This window comes from Ostrinia nubilalis, chromosome Z (genome assembly GCF_963855985.1).
Source record: "Ostrinia nubilalis chromosome Z, ilOstNubi1.1, whole genome shotgun sequence".
Lineage (NCBI taxonomy): Eukaryota > Metazoa > Arthropoda > Insecta > Lepidoptera > Crambidae > Ostrinia > Ostrinia nubilalis.
The window spans coordinates 7,939,316-7,957,588 of record NC_087119.1 but is presented as its reverse complement, the minus strand read 5'-3'; the positions used below and the strand labels follow the sequence as shown (position 1 = coordinate 7,957,588).

Here is an 18,273-nt window from a genome sequence, read left to right as displayed (position 1 = left end):
GTGAACGTGTCGTAAAGTGAACTTAGTATGAGAAATGGTTGAACGAAACTTATTTTGAGAATCAAAATTGTCACGTTATCGTTTAATTCGAAGGTTGAGTATCGAATTTTGTCGAATACGCAAAGGATTCGAAGACGAGAGTTGTTCATGCTAGAGGTACTGGTATTACTATTCGGTAATGAAATCACTCACTTCTTGCATTAGGAACGGTGCATGAGACACTAGGAACAGTGTGCTGAGATAACTGAGATTAAGAATAGACCCACCCTGCTAAAAAGGGGAAACAAGTGTTTTTGTTTACTGAAAGCATTTAAACGGATACCTTAACTACTTCCCTTTTTTAAATTAAGTTTTCTTTTGCTTTTTTTTATTTAGTACCTACCTATGCTAATGAAAGGCATAATAACTTTATTATTACGCCCATTTAATTGACACATAAGATCATGTAAATATTCTAGTTTTAAAAACTAATACGTTGCATAAAATTAAATAACAATAGACATTTGTAAAAAAGTAAGTTAGCTACTGCGGATACTGCTGAGTCATCCCCTCTTACGCTTTGTCATAGATGTAACTGGATATAGTAGGCTCATATAAAATGTCGAGGTCATAAAGTATGTGTGGTTATTACCGAAGTAGCCCGGAATGCGTATTAAGAGGTCCTAGTTCGCAAAATATTGAGCTTGTCAGCGGCCCCCCACGCGGAACACGCTGTTATTAAAAATAATTCCTCATTTTTATTGCCCTACGTGTAGTTGTGGTCGAGGTAATAAATGACTACCGCGTTATTAGGATGTGACACTTGAAAGTGTTGTTGAGTAACAATATTATGATTTTAATAAATTATGCATGAATGAAATGTATTTTATTTATTTACGACCAAGTTTTAATTAGTTACAGATGAGGGCGTCAAAATGAGAATACGATAATTCTGACATAAATTCTGCACTCACTTACTAAACACTGAAAAGGATTTCCTAAATGGTGATCGATACCACAGTCGATACGAGTATTATTATAAACTAGCTGACCCGGCGAACTCTGTTCCGCCATAAAGGCAATAAATAAGCCATCGCAATTTTTCCTTATTTGCTCACCGTTTAGACCTACCCTGGACTACGGCAAACATTTTAAAACCAAAATCAGCTCAATCGGCCCATACCAGCCGTTCTCGAGTTTTAATCAGACTAACGAACAGCAATTCATTTTTATTTATATCTAGATAGATTACGAGTAAGTATTATGGATGCAATAAATTATTGAGTGTTCAAATTGCATACCAAATGGCAAATGACAGCTAATGTAGCGAAATGAAATCTACAAAAAAATGTGAAAAATAAATACCTACTTACCCTACTTACCCTCTAAAAAGAATATTGCAAATGGAAAACAATTTGAAACTTTATTATAATGTAAAGATTACTCATTCCTTTAATACAGTTCTTACAAATAAAATTTAATGGTGAACTCTAACTAAAAATTGCGAACGTTCTTTTGAAAGAGTATGAAAAGGTCTGCCATTGTTGCAATCCAATGAGTGCAGTGCCGGCGGAGTGCAGTTAAGCTGGAAAATTCTAGGTCCACGTTCACTATCGGGTATACGTTTAAAGTATAGATAGTGATAGTTAATTTGAACGGGTGCAGTTTTTACGTCGTAGGCGGGGGCGTGGCGAGTGCCCGCCCAGCGGAGCGCCGCGGGCGGCAGTCTCCGCGGGTACTCCGAGTGGTGATCTCGTGCGCGTCCCGTCCGTGTCCCGGGTCAAGTTCCGTCGGTGCCGTAACGTGTTTCCCCGTCGCGGAGTGAGGTGAGTACTTACTCGTACTTAATTTTTTTTTGATGTAAATTCATTAAACTCAATCTATTTGGCTGGGATTTTTTATACCGTCGTGGCTAAAAGTACAAATAAACTCAATTTGAGTGAAAACATAAATATTGTGTGTCGTGAAAAAAATACTATCATAACTACAATTAATTTTAGACCGAATTTTTATTATCTCATAATATAAATCCTAAGTGCAAATTTAATAATTTGTTTCTGTGGAAGTAAAAAGAGAACTGTACTTTTTTCATTTATTGTGCTTATTTTTATTTAACTCCGGTTAAAAAAAAAAGAATATTTCTAACAGAACGCTACAGAATTCTTTGCTACGAGCTACGGCGACCGTAGCACCGTAGAGCCCTTGTAGAGCCAGACGCCGTAGCACAAAATATCGTAGCAATTAGAAAACTAAAAATGATAAATAAATAATTATATGTATAGCTTTAAACATAAAAACAAACGTAATAATTGTTATAGAGTAGATTATAGAGCTAAAGACCAAATAGGCATCTTGTCTTGAAACAATAGAAAAAACTAAACGCTCAAAAATTCACTAACCAAGAGACTATGATTTTCTTAAGGAAGGAGGTACCGTGTAATTTTTTTAAGTTTATAATCTACGATAAAAAAACAAAAGCAGTTTTTTTTATATTTCTGCAAGTATGAGTTTTTCACATTTATTTATGTGCTACTTATATTTACTAAGTAATCCCTGTTATTTGTCTTGATAAATTGCTTGCCACAAGTCTATAGCTTGCTTATCTCACATCCTAACAGGGATGGTGGCGGCGTCAAAGGGACAATTAGTCAGACCTTATTTAGGTATCGGTATCACGTTGATGAGCTTAGTTTACCGACAATTACATAGTTAACCTGCGGTGATTAATGGTATAGAGCGCTAGATTAATACCTATTGATTCTCTCGTGAGTAAAGCCCTCTATTTCGTTAAATTGCGTTTCATTTCAAGAATGTGAAGCTCGATAATATTTTTTTATTATCTTGGAGCCTGTTTTAAGAAACTGCTTTTTCTAGAAAAACTATAATTTTGACTGCGCTGATAGTTTGTAGTTTATATTGGCTAAAAACATAATAACGTGAATAAGGTACAAATTAATTGATATACAAGTAGATTACTGTATTTTCAAAATAAATTAAAAACAAAAGATACCTATAAATTTAGAGCTTTTACTATTTCAATAAGGATTCAAGCTTTACAAGTTTCCAAAAATTAAAAACACTTATCGGGTGTGGTTTTCTTTAACGATCCAAAACAAAAAATACTAATTGGATAATAAGCTATTACCTACTATTTCCCTCCGTTTATTTCTCGTACCTTTTTTCAAAATTAAGTCCCTTTTAATATTTATTTTCAGATTTCTTCGACAGTTTCCGTGGGTAGTACAGGCCGGTTCAAAAATGTTTTCTTGCATTTAAATGGTAACAGTCGATAATTTAAATTTTATTTGCGAGGCGAATGTTTTACTAATTTAAGCAATTAACTCAAAACATCCAAATCATGAAATATACTCGAAAATTTTTAAAATTTTATATTAAAAATGTTAAATCTCATCGTAATAAATTACAAAATTAAATCATCCTTCCAATTGCAATATTTTATTTCACCGTAAAGTAATTTGATTGGGTTCAAGGTATTTTTGAAATTAAAGAGCTTATTATTTATTTATCAATGCATTTTAAGTTATAAATTGTTGTTAAATACTATTTAATTGTGCGTAGCGCCATCAATTTCTAGGTTTCCAAACATTGTAATAAATTGCGCTCATTACATTATTTAATTTAATAAATTAGTAACCATTTGATTGGAATTTACATTCGTTTCGTTTATTTTTAATTTAATCGTTGGGAAGGATCGATAGAAACCGCAATTATTTTGTAATAACTTGCCGGAAGCTGTGTCTGCGGGTAGACAACATTCGCACGCGCGTTGTGGTCGGCGCCTGGCGCGTGACGCGACGCACTGGCTCTACCCGCAAAATGATTTCAACATTCATCTGTAGCCTTCACTGCTTCATATCAGACAGACCAAAATCAAAACAATGGATAGACCCGGATTATTTTGTAACGTCTCGAAGCGATGGTAGAGCAAAAAAACATACACCAATTAGGACATTTTTAGTTAGATTTTAATTTTACATGATTGAGCTCTTCATTTGGGGAACGTACTAACACAGGTACTAATGTATCATGAGGTAGCCTTATTTTAAAAGGATGCCAACGATTTCATTTTTACCCTGTAGAATAAATTAATGAATAAAAGTTTTGTACTAGTAGGTATTTTAACGCCAGAATACTTACGCAGACTGAAGAAAAAAAAGGTCGATCTAAGGCAATATTTAGAATATATCTATCTAATAATTCATCTTTAATCCAAAGATTCAAAGGATATATTTTACGATTATACTTTATGCACATACTTTTCCAACCGATTGGGCGATAGAGTAATTTTTCACAGAAGCCTGGACGTGTATTGTAAAAAAGATTTAATTGCATACCACGGGCGGCACCATGATTCTTATCGCGCTACGCTACTTATTGAATCGGCCGGGTGCGTTCCGTTGATGCGGCGGTTCTCAAAGTACGGGAATACCTAGATACCATTCTGGTTGTTTCTCACTTTTAGCTTAATGATCCTACTAGGTATTCATAAGTATAACTTAGTTTACTTGCTATTTCGTACTAGAAGTCTAAAAAACCATCTGAAAATCTAATATACAAAGCAAAGGAGAAAAACCATTATTTTGATAAAACTCTGTAAAATGTTCAAAGCTTTAACTAAGAGGATAATAAAAATTAATTAAATTAGTATTTCTAAATTAATACATAATACATAGGTACCTCGCTGTATTGGCAAAATGAGTAATCAACCAAACTTATCCAACCGATCGCTGCCACATGGACTACTATTTATCTAAAAGATCAACATTGAAAAAATACTTAACTCCTAGTAATTTTTGACAAATTCATTCTTCCCTCGATGCCCTCGCCGGAAGATTGAGAACGCGTGCCCCTTCAGAGCATAAATCAGCCGGTTGTATTTCTTCCGAGAATGGCTCTTTTTATTGCACACTTATTGGCCTCTTGCGATTGCTAATGTGTTAAAGAGCCACACAATAGTGTGTTTACACGATTTCCATTTAATTGTTATTTGTTTTGGTAGAGCCCCTAAACCTTAATTGTTTGAAAATAGAGGATTTCCTACAATTATTATTATTGCGATTAATTTACTTGCCCTACATAAGTATAAAAATGTAAGTATAATAAAGCTTATTAAAGCTAATAACATATTTACATTCTTATTTATGATTCATTTAACATCTTTCAGAATTAAGTTTGTATTTTTTTTTCTAATTTATATAATACTTACTTGTTTCCAAATAAGATAATATTTTTTTCATCAAAAAAGTTTGACATTAAACAAAAATATATATCTAATCTGTTCTCCGCCGCGAGTGAGGAGAATCCTCGTAACAAGTGCTTAATTTATTCCTCTAAATAGAATCGTTATGTTAGACCGCACCGCGTGTATCATTTCATAACGTTTACGTTACCGTATTTATCGGCCCAGTTCCGGGAGAGCTATTCTTTTGTTTACCTATACGGCACTAGGAGTCCGGGCACTGATGCACGCCAACTGTCCGAATGCGTAACCATCTCGTTAAAGCTTGGAGTAATCATTTAACCCGTTCGTCGGCCACGTTAAATATTATGTGAACTTTTATCTTCTTTTAAATGTATAATTTTAGCATCGCATTGACATTGATTGACGCCGAACTTTTCATGGCCTGTAATTTTAATAAGGGTATTTTAATAATATAATTTTAAGACAGACTAGTATCTTGGGCTGCACTGTAAAGATCTGAAACAGTTCAGTCTCTGTTTCAGTCGACTTGTAATCATGTCTTATGTCCAAAATTGATAAAGTTTATTGGATGCGATAGTAGGTACGAGTTGGTATAATTAGTTTTCATATACATTACATTATTTATGTACCTAAGTAGGCACTATATTGTGAGTGCTTATGCTCGTATCTCTCTCACTTGAGATGAAAAAAAAATTAATGAAAAGAAGGAAAAGCCGAGTAAGTACGAGATGTATCATACAGAAATGTAATTATTAAATACTCAGTTGTATATTGTACGCCATTAAAGTAAAAGTTCTCATAAAACCATTCCAATACCATTATATTTACCTAGCTTGACCACAAGAGTTGTACCACTCTTGTATTTAGCGCGCCTCTGTAATTTATGCGAATGTAACGTCAAATGACATGAAATAAAAACTCTAGAAAAGACAGGCTGAAGCGGCATAGTCTAGTGGTGAAGCTAATAACGGGTCTATTGGATATCCTACACGCTTGTTTCCATTTCGCCACCCGGACCAATTTTGCCATTTTGCCTGTCCTTTAGCAGTACGCCAGATTCAGAATTCGGCGTGTGTAGGTCAGTAGTTCATCCGACACGTGATATCGCTGACACTAATTTGCCGGTGAGGCCGTGACTGCAGGACTGCACTGGCTGCATATTGAGTTAGCGACAAATTCGTTAGCAAGTAATTAAACGGGGACTGGCCTGCTGCAGTGAGAATTTTACATCTCGATTTTCAGTGGTAATAGCAGATGAATTTGCTTCTTGATACCCAACGAATAGATTTTTAACTTGGTTGCTTACTTTTTTACAAAAGATATTATGTTACTTGTCATTATAGTTTAACCTTAACGGATTAAAAAATATAGTTTACCTATAGGTACCTACTGATAATTTCATTATGTGATTACAAAATATCCCCATCCATTTTAGATTTTTTGGAAACTTTTTCTCTTAAGAAGCTTCCTCGAACATCAGCTAGCCAGGCCAGCCGTCTCTAGTTTCGTGCTTAACACCTGTGCTATCGCGGATTAATGCTGGGTTGCACCATCTTACTTTAACTTTAACAAAACTCAAAATCTGACAAATTCTATACAGAAAACACCGGTTATCGTCATAGTTACCGTTAAAGTTAGGTGGTGCAACTGAGCCTTAGTGATTCATAATCATAATATACCTCCATAGTGAATTAAGCTAATTTGCTTTACATTAAGTTCTTGGTAATTCTGTCTGTGACAATCTGAAGGTCAATAGGCTATAACATTTTCTCGAGCATTTCTATAAATACGTTCTTAAAATTGGTACAAAACAGGAAAAATGTACGTTTGGTTCTGTAACAAGTAAACGCCCTAGTCTATAGTCACCTTAAGCAAACACTTTAATTATTATCCAATTATTGTTAATTAATTAGTGTTAAGGAGACGCGTAAGTACAACACAACCCAATCCTATGCCAATACATACATACGTCAGCAATCTATTGGCTATAGTTCGTATAATCACTTGTTGTGGGTAATCAGCCGTTTGATTTGCAAAGGCAAACGCTGCACATGCAACTTAATTAAGTTCTAATGAGCACCTATAATCAAAACTCGGTGCAGTCCTTTTGAAGTCGACGCATGTGAACTAATAAGCTGTAATCCCTATTATTCTCGATTTGGATGAGCTCACTCATCCGTGGGACAAGCACGTCGAGTTGAAACAGCCTGAATCAGGCTGTGATGTGGCGGTGTTGTTTGACAGACGCAGGCACAAAGGAGCTTTGTTTACTTCCCGATTGATTACGACAAGCGCACTTGACCCATTATGCGGCGCCGGCCGGCGACACTTGTACGACATGTAAAGCGGACGTTTGTGCGGCCGTTCAGTTTACCGTTTATAACGTTTGTAAGTACGCGTCTTTTGTACGCGTCTAGCTGACAACATTTGAATTAACTGTATTTTTTACTTTGCGAGCGTACTACATACATACAGCTAACAATAGTAAATAAATAACTAAAAAATGTACCTACTCAGGAAATATTATTTCCCAAACTCATCTTTAAAAGCTCTTCATCCTAACCATGCAAAACAGATTTTATATTTCTGGAGGTTTATTTTTTTGCCATAAAGTTAAGAGGATTTGATCATTTGACTCTATGGGAAAATGTTATTGGATTCAATTCAGATTCAATATTATGGTGTCAGTCAATTACTCCAAAAAAATATTAGTTTTCAGTAAATTCTAATAAAAATACCTACATTTTAGCATTTCGGCTTTATAGGCCAGTAGAATTAAACATAAAAATGAATTAAATCGGAAATAATTCCTACTCAAGATTTTAGTGCTTTAATGGCTTCATTAGTTGCCCAAAAAGACTCTCCTAGGTTTTCGACTTCGACGGAGTTGTGCTTAAGTGGTGGGGGCCCCCAAAAGGGGCGCTTTTTCGGTTTTCCGGTTATACCGCGTAAAGGACTTGCCCTATCGAAAAGCGGTCTTCCTGACGGTTGAAGGGCATTTAATCCTACATTAAATAAGACCAAATTCATATGTTTTGAACAAACCGTTCTCGTGCAAATGTTCGGCAAAGTAGAAAATATGTGTATAATTAATGACCCTCTCCACGTCCAATGGCTCGTTACCCGCAGGCTTCCAAGTCTTGCAAAGGAGCGCCTCAACCAGTGTAACCTTATCAAGGCTTACGAGCTGGATGCGCCTATCCTTGTTCGTCCCAGCCGTGTCTTAACTGCAGTTGCTGCACCTCTTCCTGGCACTCACCTGAACGACTCTGTGTTACCTACTGTGGCTGCCCCTCTTCCTTGTATCCTCCTGCATGACTACGTTGCCTAGCCGTATGCCTGGTCTAAGGTTCGACGCCAAAAATTAACAACAACAAGTTCATATTAAAACGCTGAAGAGTTTTTTGTTTGTTTGTTTGAACGCGCTAATCTCAAGAATTACTAGTTTGATTGAAATAATTATTTTTATGTTGAATAGCTCATAAATTGAGGAAGGCTATAGGATATATACAATTACTCTACGACTAATAGAGGCGAAGCAGTAAAGAAAAATGTTGCAAGCACGGAAAATAGTGTTTAAACTATTTTCACGCGTACGAAGTTGATTTTCTGGCGTCGAACCTTAGACCAGGCATGCCAGGCACCAATGCAATCGTACAGGAGGGTACAAGGAAGAGGGGCAGCCACATTAGGTAACACAGAGTCGTTCAGGAGAGTGTCAGGAAGAGGTGCAGCAACCACAGTTAAGGAACGGCTGGGACGAACAAGGATAAGCGAATACAACTCGTGAGCCTTGACAGGGATACGCTGGTTAAGGCGACCCTTTACAAGGCTTGGGAGCCTACGAGTGACGAGCTATTGGATGTGGAGAGGGTCATTAATTATACACATATTTTCTACTTTGCCGAACATTTGCACAAGAACGGTTTGTCCAAAACATATGAATTTGGTCTTATTTAATGCAGGATCAAATGCCCTTCAACCGTCAGGAAGACCATTTTTCGACAGGGTAAGTCCTTTACGAGGTATAACCAGAAAACCTAAAAAGCGCCCCTTTCGGGGGCCCCCACTACTTAAGCACAACTCCGTCGAAGTCGAAAACCTAGGAGAGTCTTAATGGGCAACCAATGAAGCCATTAAAGCAATAAAATCTTTTGTAGGAATTATTTCCGATTTAAAATCTGATTCGACTGGCCTATTACGTTTGACATTTACTCGTGATTCCGGCTTAGCAGTAAATTGTGGTGGACACAAACAGTTCTGCAAAGGGCCATCGGTGCGGTATCTGTGATTGGAGGCTCGGCATATCAGCGGTAATTACGTAAATGCGATTGCTGGCCGACTCTAATTGGCTCTCGCGTCCGCAGCGCCGATATGAGCTATACCCATAATTCTCTAAGGCTATACCTGACGTTTAGGACAACCAATTTTGCGACTTTAATTTAATTTGGTAGCTGGTTTGAACGCTAACTAAAATGGATCTCGAATGACGAGATAGCGAACCAATTGCTCGCGCCTAAATAGATATTATTGGATACGCCACCGATCTCAAACTTCACTCTGAAATATTATTTACATTTGAATCGTTCGCACCGATATGTTTTATAAAAAGCATTTTGGCTTTAGTAAATTATACCATCTGATTGACAATAAAAAATAAACATAAGTTTCAAAACAAACACAATTTCTTAAATTATACATAGGTAGGTATTACTTTTAGACCTTTTTAATAAGTAAGGCTCATTCTACAACGACTTTGAATGTGTAGGGCAAGTTTCCTTTTAAAAATATTAAGGGAGTCAATGCTTTTTAATAATACAAACAAAAGGCCATCGAAATGTTATTATATCGTATATAGTCTGGTCCGTGAGCACGTAGAATTTTGTCCAATGACCCCAAGCTACCCATCCTTATCGCTCGCGCGTGATTATGTTGCTATCGCGCTCGCACACTCACTGCGGGTGCCAGTCGCACAGTCGCGACAGCAATATAATTACGCGCGAGCGATAAGGATGGGTAGCTAGGGGTCATTGGACAAAATTCTACGTGCTCACGGACCGGGCTATACCTATTAACATGAACTATTATAGATCTAGCGCTTAACTCAGTCAGTGCCTCATGGAGTTACAATACTTCAGATTTCTTTCAGATTTGTATGCTCTGTCACGTCTTATAATTATGTCAATATCACCCCTCCCGTGCCGCTCTCTACCTCAGGAACTGAGTTAGCGCCAGGAGAGCTATTAAGACAGGTAGGTAGGTAACTGCTTGGGTGCGAAATGATCAGATAAAATACACTTAAAAATCAAACAAAAGGCCGCGAAAACGCATTTTTTATTCTATTAATTATGCAGCCAACTCGTAGGAACTTTTGTGATTTGTGCATCGTACTCGTATCGGGTAGGAAGCTACGAAAGTGTAACTTCGAGTCCAGAGGCCACCTAAGACCGGCCGCAGTCATCTGGCGTTGTTTATTGTTGCTGCTAGGTGCCGCCCGCGAGTATTGTGCGCCATCTACGATTGCTCTCCAAATAAACACATTTTACAGCTATTCTTGTGCGGTTTCATACGTGTTTAGTGGCAGTAATTCAGATCTTCGTTTGTTTACACACGGTCAGTTTGGATATCGCTTTCCGTGAGCATGTTTAAAAAAAACGAAAGGATAAAAGATTTTAATGAAAATCTTTTTGTAGGTATTGTTTATTTTATGTAACTAGGCACAAAATATCTTTAGTTCGTACTTATATCGGAATAACTTATTTTATTTATGGCACGTTTTACGTAATTAATGAAATTTTAAGTGCACCCGTTATGAAATTATTTCAAATCTAAAAGACGCGAAGTTGATATAACTTAATTAAACAACCCTATTCAATAATGTGGTACCTACTTTTTATACGGGTTGTCCCAAAAATTAGTGGCAAGCTCTGGGCTTCGGCTTGATATTACTTTTTGGGACACCCTGTATAAAAAGTAATTAGGTATACCCGTCGCCGCAGTGGCGGGGCAAGACCTAAATTTGATGTGGGCAAGACAGATTTCGCGAGGCCTTGTTCTGTGGCGACCTGAAGACGGATTTTATGAAATAATAAAAAAAACGGGTCAATGGTCTATTCATTGGCAGTTTCTGATTTCTTGATTCAGTAATTATTTTTAAAGGAATTTTGCGCCAAAGAATAATGTTTGTCACTTAAAACCGTGTTGTTGCTTAATTTTGTGTCTGATTATGGCTGAATTTGTTTGGAAGAAAAAAAAGTTTTATCTACATTGTTTAGCTATCAATAATTTATATTTAATAGTCAATGTTTCAAAATTTTTGATGCGCGAGGCCCCTTGTTCCGCGAGGCCGTAGGCGGTGGCCCACGTCGCCTACGCCTTACGCCGCCACTGCGTCGCCGATACTTTGCTTGCGAGTACAAAATAACAATTTCAGGTACTAACCTTGTACACGTGTTATAGAGCAACAGCCATGGAAGGGTTCCTGCACCACATGGCGCCGCAGTTCCTGCACCCAGCCCTGCAGAGCTTCGGCTGCGGCGCCTTCCGACCGATAGGGGGCGCCTTCCACCCCTTGTACCCTGGGAAAGCCTTTGCCCGCCATTTGGGGGAGCAGTACGCCCTTGGCCAAAGCGTTGGACAAGCGCTCAGGGTACGTAAAAAGAGTATAAGAGCTATAATAAGTGTGACAATAGTTAGATACAGTTAGCTTTCCAGAAAAGATGAGACCAGCGCGATTGGTGAATAAAGTTTTTGTTTCATCGGTTACAGACATTTTTTGAGATGTTTGTCAAAATATTTGTACAAATATCATTGGAAAGTTGGTATTCTTCTCAAATTAATATGACTTTCATACGCGTTTTATTTTTTTGAACGTTTTTTGCAAAGACAGCGCACATAATGTAGGTATGAAAGCTTCGTTGAAGAGTAGGTACCTACCTACCTATTCATCTACAATGTATCGCAATAGAACCTTAAAACATAACTTTTGAACTCGGAACTAAATAACTTAAACACAGTTAAAGTTAAACTATGTATTGTAAAAAAAATATTGGTTCCGTGCTAAGCAATTTTTGTGCATCTTCACAAACATGTTGAAAATTGCACTGAAAAAATTAAAAAATTGCCATGTAAGATGACGTATTAACGAATAGTTTTGTTTTTCGTAATAATTTTTTCGAATAATATTTTATCAACCAGCGCTAATATCGGATCAAAGGGGAGAGTCGCCCTAGCACTGGATATTAAGCGATGATGCAATGATGCAAGCGATGTGGCGTTGGGAGATTTTAATATTAATCGAGGACCGGGCGAGGGTTGAGTCGCTCTTGCGAGCGAATGGATGAAAGTGATTGTAACTTTATAACATTCACTACATACGACACTATACTCGTATATTACATATCTGTGTTTACTATCTATACCTGTATCTGAAAACTATTTGTGCTACTACACACTACTATGTTGTCCCAGTAGACATCTCCAATTCGATATCGATTCGAGATCGTGACAGCTTCGCTACATCCTCGAGTAAAAAGAAGATTTGATCGTGAAAACTAAGATTTCATCGACTTAATTTGAAAATAATAGGTCAACATTGCGCCAGTGTACCTTTATGGCGTGTATGCCACGAGCTCTCGATAGTTTGAATGTGGTAAATTCAATCACGGATTTCAATATCCCACTGACGTTCGAAGGCACCCCCAATACCGTTGCGTTGACATGTCTTTGCTTTGAAAAGCAAAGGCGACTCGCTAAGATTGGATTGTTCCGTCCAGGCATTGCTGGGCGTGGGCCTTGCTTGCTCGTTAGGGAACAGAACGTGAACATGTCGTGATTAGACAGGCTTGGCTGTCCGTTTCATAACATATGCGGGAATGCTACTGTGTTTTCTATAAACATAACCTTCCTTAGACCAGCATCTTAAATTTTTTTTTGTCTGTACCTATACAATGTACAGAAATTAATACGATTAGAAATCTTGACTCGTTACTGTGCTGTCTGTTCAACATCGCCATTAATATCGAAATATTTTTGCGAAATTAATTCACGCATCACTCGCAAACTATTTCCATACAAATATCTAGTCCAGAATGAAAATGTGGTGGTCACAGAGCGTCCGCGACGAGAGCAGCACGCCGCCGCTGTACCGGCACGCGTACGCCGCGCGCGACGACACCAGCTCGCCCGGCTCCGCCGCGTCCGCCTCGCCGCGGCCCTGCAAGGACGACGAGCCCGTACCGCCGCCCACCTGCACCGACTCGCACGACTTCTTCTCGGGTCAGTAACCAGCGGCTACAGTCACTAGCCCGCGACACCAGGTCGCCCGGCTCGGCCGCGTCCGCCTCGCCGCGGCCCTGCAAGGACGACGAGCCCGCCGCGCCGCCCACCTGTGCCTGGTGCTTCGCTCAACTTTATCAACTTTCGCAATTTTTTTTTGTTTTTATGTTTAGCACGCGATTGTGTTTAGCAATTTAAAGTTTTGGTTAACCCATTTTTAATTACTGTCTTGAACAGCTTTCGACACGACAATTTTGGCCATTTAAAGCGCCACCAACGGTGGTCAGCCTGTCTCACAAGTATCGCTTGCAGCGGACGGCGAGCGCAAGTCGTCGTGCGGCGTGTGCGGCGCGCGGCTGGGCCCGGGCGTGGCGCAGGCGCACTTTCTGCAGGAGCTGCAGCACCTGTACAGCCTGAGCGCGCTGCCCCGCGACGCTGCTGCGCCGCCCGCGCACTCGCTGCACCACCAGGACGAGGACGCGCGGTGGGAGGTGAGACCAGCCTCACCATTTTTCGCAATCCTTCATGTTGTACTTACTTAATTAGGATACAATTAACTTTGATTTAACTAAGGTTTATTGGAGCCTAAATGAATCTAATTTCTATTTGACTCCCGAATCCCGTACGATTAACCGAATACAAATCATCTTTATGAATAATGGTTCTGATGTTAAAGATGATAAATCATATAGTTTAGTAACAGGGTCCTATTTTGTCCCCAACTAAAATAATTTCTCGAAACAATCAAAAACAGTGTTTTATCTAAACCTAGGTACCCTAATACCACATATAATAGACCTACCTACTTGTTTATTATCTATTACCTACGACATTAAGAGCAATCAGTAACATAACCACATATTAAAGTTAAGGTTCTCATCGATTAACAATACGCCGCTTCAGACATTTCAGCGCATCCGAGCGAACCGGCAGCGGCGGCTGAAGCTGCGCACGCGCAAGCGGCACCACACCGTCGAGAGCATGCTGGGCTACGACCTGGAAGAGGAGCGGCGCGAGGAGCGGCCGCGGGAGCCGCGCGCCTACGACGCAGAAGACGAGCCCGTGGACGTGGAGGGCGACTCGCTGGGCTGGCCCGACGCCGCCATCAGCGTGGACGGTGAGTCAAGCCTGCATGTCACTGTGATACACTTCTGCTGAGGAGCGACCGCGGGAGAATTGTATCCTAATTAAGGAAACTATCAAATTGGTTACATGAAGAAACTTCCTGCAACAACGGCGAGGATGTTGAAGAAACTGGTCTGAGGCTGCCACAACGATCAACATCTAGGTCCATCAGACTGCTAGGAGCTGCGTCAGCGTGGACGGTAAGTGAAGCCTGCATTGGCACTGTGAAGACAGTTTTGCTAAGGTCGAGCCCGTCGACCTGGAGGGCGACTTGCTGGACTGGCCCGACGCTGCCAATAGCGTGTACGTTGAGGGCCGAAGTGTAGTCACTATCAGATAGGATAAATGAAGAAAGTTCCAGCAATAACGCCGAGGACATCGAAGAAACTGGCCTGAGAATGCTACAGCGATTACGACGATGTAAAAAAAGAAATACTATCAAAACAAGTACCAAGGAACAAAAACAAATGAAAATACATAACAATATTCTAGCAAAGCCACTTACATATTTATGATGATAATAAAATAAACTTACCCTTTTCAGATAAGGAGCAGCGAGGTGACAAGTTGCACTTGAGCTACGCTGAAGACTTGGAGATATCGAGCACGAACGACACTATCCACTCACCCGAGCGTGTTAGGTATTTTTGCCTGTCAATCCTTCAAATTCATGTTTTGCAGTAGACCTTGATTTTAATCTTCATAGGTATGTTTGCTGTACAGCAGATCTGTCTACAGGATCGAGACGCCGAAGCCGCTTTCGCTGGAGTGCACGCCCAAATCGGACGTGTCCGAGCGTCCGGCCGAGGTGTCCACTTCGGACGCGTGGGCGGCGGCGGGCGCCCCGCCGGACGGCTGGCAGCTGGCGCCGGAGTCCTACGTGCGCCACAAGCTGGACGGCGAGAACCTGCCTTCTTCCACGGACTCGCGGAACTAAACGACTTGATGCTAGAGAGCTGCTAAGGGTACATGATGACACAACCATGCCATGACCGGTCAAAATCTAGGGTGTATCCCACTTTATCCATGGATATGTTACTTTACCGACTTGCCATTTTTATTCAAACCACTATTCTCCGCTTACAGGCATACGGGTTGTCTAGAAGAGATGGCTTCTTAGCGATGCGATAATACCGCCTAAACTGAAAATGAATTTTGGTGGTGTGCAATGTGCAGTATTGCTGTTATGTTTATTTGTTTCTCAAAAAGTGTTCCTGTTTTACACTGTGTTGCCTACATCACCTTGTGTGAAGCCATTTTTTTGTGAATTTGACCAGAGGATATATTTTCCTAGTAGGTACCTACTTAAGCATTAGAAATAACTTGTACCTACTTCACCTTATGGCATGTTTTTTTTTATGTGACAGACGAAACAGAATGTCACGTAGGTACCCAAAATGCAGACTGAAATCAGCAATGCTTTGGGAATGAAAAGCATAACTACATAATAGGCAACAGCCTCAAAACAAGAACTTATATTGTATCGGCGCACATTTTTTTCATTGTAAGTCGTACCTACTTCAAATACGAGTATCTACTGAAGTCGCAAACAGTAGTCTGTATAATAGTAATAACAATTAGTTATAAACTTTGACCTTTAATTGGACCATTCTTGGAAAAGTTGAAATTTTCTCATTCGATTAACACATACATTCATTTACAAAGCCTTTTGTTTTACATTTTGTTAATTATTTTAAAAAATGTGTTTGGTTGACTTGTATAAAACGATTTTACTATTGAAGGTTTTTTAGGTATTAAAAGTTTTATAATTTGTAGTAAATTTTAATAGATTGTAAAGGTATTGGGATGTAAGTAGTCTGAAAACACTTGCTACCTTCATGTAAATAGGTAATTGTCTTTCAGTCATGATATTTACGTATGATTGTTAAATAAGGTAGGTACTTCAACTACACTCGTGAGCAAAAATATGGAATCACTTACATGAAGTTGTTTTCACGCAATCTTGTGTACTAACGAATTTGTTAGTAACAAAAAAAGTAGCACCATTTTAAAGATTAAACTTTTATCTTTAAATTGATACCAAATTCATTTAAATCACATCAGTATTTAAAAAGATATCCCGGCTGATGTGAAGAAGTAACGAAAAAGACATGTATCAACTGTTTAATACGTCGCGAGTTGTGGCCTATTTACCCCCTACAAAAGCACGCGTTTTCGGATTTTTGCTTTCACACGTTGATTCATACACATCTCCGCTTCTTTTGACACTACCTGGGATTCTACACCTTCAGAAGCAGCACAAATCGTTGCACTATTGCAAGAAGAGCTCAGCCAGCGGACTGTCGCACGTCAGCGCCACATAAGCCAGTCCTGGGTTTCGAAAGTTTTAAGACGCTTTCGGGAGACTGGTGGCTTTATCTCAAGACCAAGTTCTGAACAGCGCCGGTGCACCTCGCAGAGGGAAGACCGTTTTTTCATGTCAACCTCTCTGTGAAATCGTCATTTGACTGGAATCGACGTCCAGTAAGAGCTCAGAAATGTTCGTAGGATAGTTGTTAGCGAGTGGACAGTTCGTCTAAGATATAAGCAATAGAATTTGACTCCAAAAAGGCCTGCCACAGGCTTGAAACTGACGGCAGGTCACCGATAAGCACGCTTTCAATTTGCTCGTACACATCTCGATGGGAAGGCGAGTAATGGAGGCGAGTTCTGTTCTCCGATGAATGCAAACTGTGTTTGCAGTGCAGCAGTCGAAGAGGTCGGGCTTATAGGCGGTCTGGGGAGCGATTTGTGCAGTGCTGGTTCGTTGAAACAGTGGCTTATGGGGGTGGCTTGCTCGACTTCCCATCGAGATGTGTACGAGCAAATTGAAAGCGTGCTTATCGGTGACCTGCTGTCAGTTTCGAGCCTGTGGCAGGCCTTTTTGGAGTCAAATTCTATTGCTTATATCTTAGACAAACTATCCACTCGCTAACAGCTATCCTACGAACATTTCTGAGCTCTTGCTGGACGTCGATTCCAGTCAAATGACGATTTCATAGAGTGGTTGACATGAAAAAACGGTCTTTCCTCTGCGATGTGCATCGGTTCTGTTCAGAACTTGGTCTCGAGATAAAGCCACCAGTCTCCCAAAAGCGTCTTAAAACTTTCGAAACCCAGGACTGGCTTATGTGGCGCTGACGTGCGACAGCCCGCTGGCTGAGCCCTTCTTGCAATAGTGCAACGATTTGTGCTGCTTCTGAAGGTGTAGAATCCCAGGTAAAGTGTCAAAAGAAGCGGAGATGTGTATGAATCAACGTGTGAAAGCAAAAATCCGAAAACGCGTGCTTTTATAGGGGGTAAATAGGCCGCAACTCGCAACGTATCAAACAGTTGATACATGTCTTTTTCGTTACTTCTTCACATCAGCCGGGATATCTTTTTAAATACTGATGTGATTTAAATGAATTTGGTATCAATTTAAACATAAAAGTTTAATCTTTAAAATGGTGCCACTTTTTTTGTTACTAACAAATTCGTTAGTACACAAGATCGCGTGGAAACAACTTCATGTAAGTGATTCCATACTTTTGCTCGCGAGTGTATAACCAAATAAATGTTTAGGAATAAATCAACTAACAATTTTAGGTATAAATTAACTTGTTAGTTGTTAATTAACATTAACCTAATTATTATAATCTCAATATCTGTACCTAATTAAGTAATAT

At 39.4% G+C, this 18,273-nt stretch overlaps 1 protein-coding gene across 1 annotated transcript; it reads left to right on the top strand.

Annotated features, from left to right (window-relative positions):
- The first annotated feature begins 1,710 nt into the window (after positions 1 to 1,710).
- On the top strand, positions 1,711 to 16,509 carry LOC135086864 (E3 ubiquitin-protein ligase RNF220). The gene is made up of 7 exons (XM_063981686.1): positions 1,711 to 1,805; positions 11,663 to 11,852; positions 13,288 to 13,480; positions 13,793 to 13,971; positions 14,384 to 14,597; positions 15,150 to 15,246; positions 15,344 to 16,509. Exons 2-7 carry the CDS (start codon positions 11,673 to 11,675, stop codon positions 15,540 to 15,542), a joined length of 1,062 nt encoding a protein of 353 aa, XP_063837756.1. The 5' UTR covers positions 1,711 to 1,805; positions 11,663 to 11,672; the 3' UTR covers positions 15,543 to 16,509.
- The last annotated feature ends 1,764 nt before the right edge of the window (positions 16,510 to 18,273 follow it).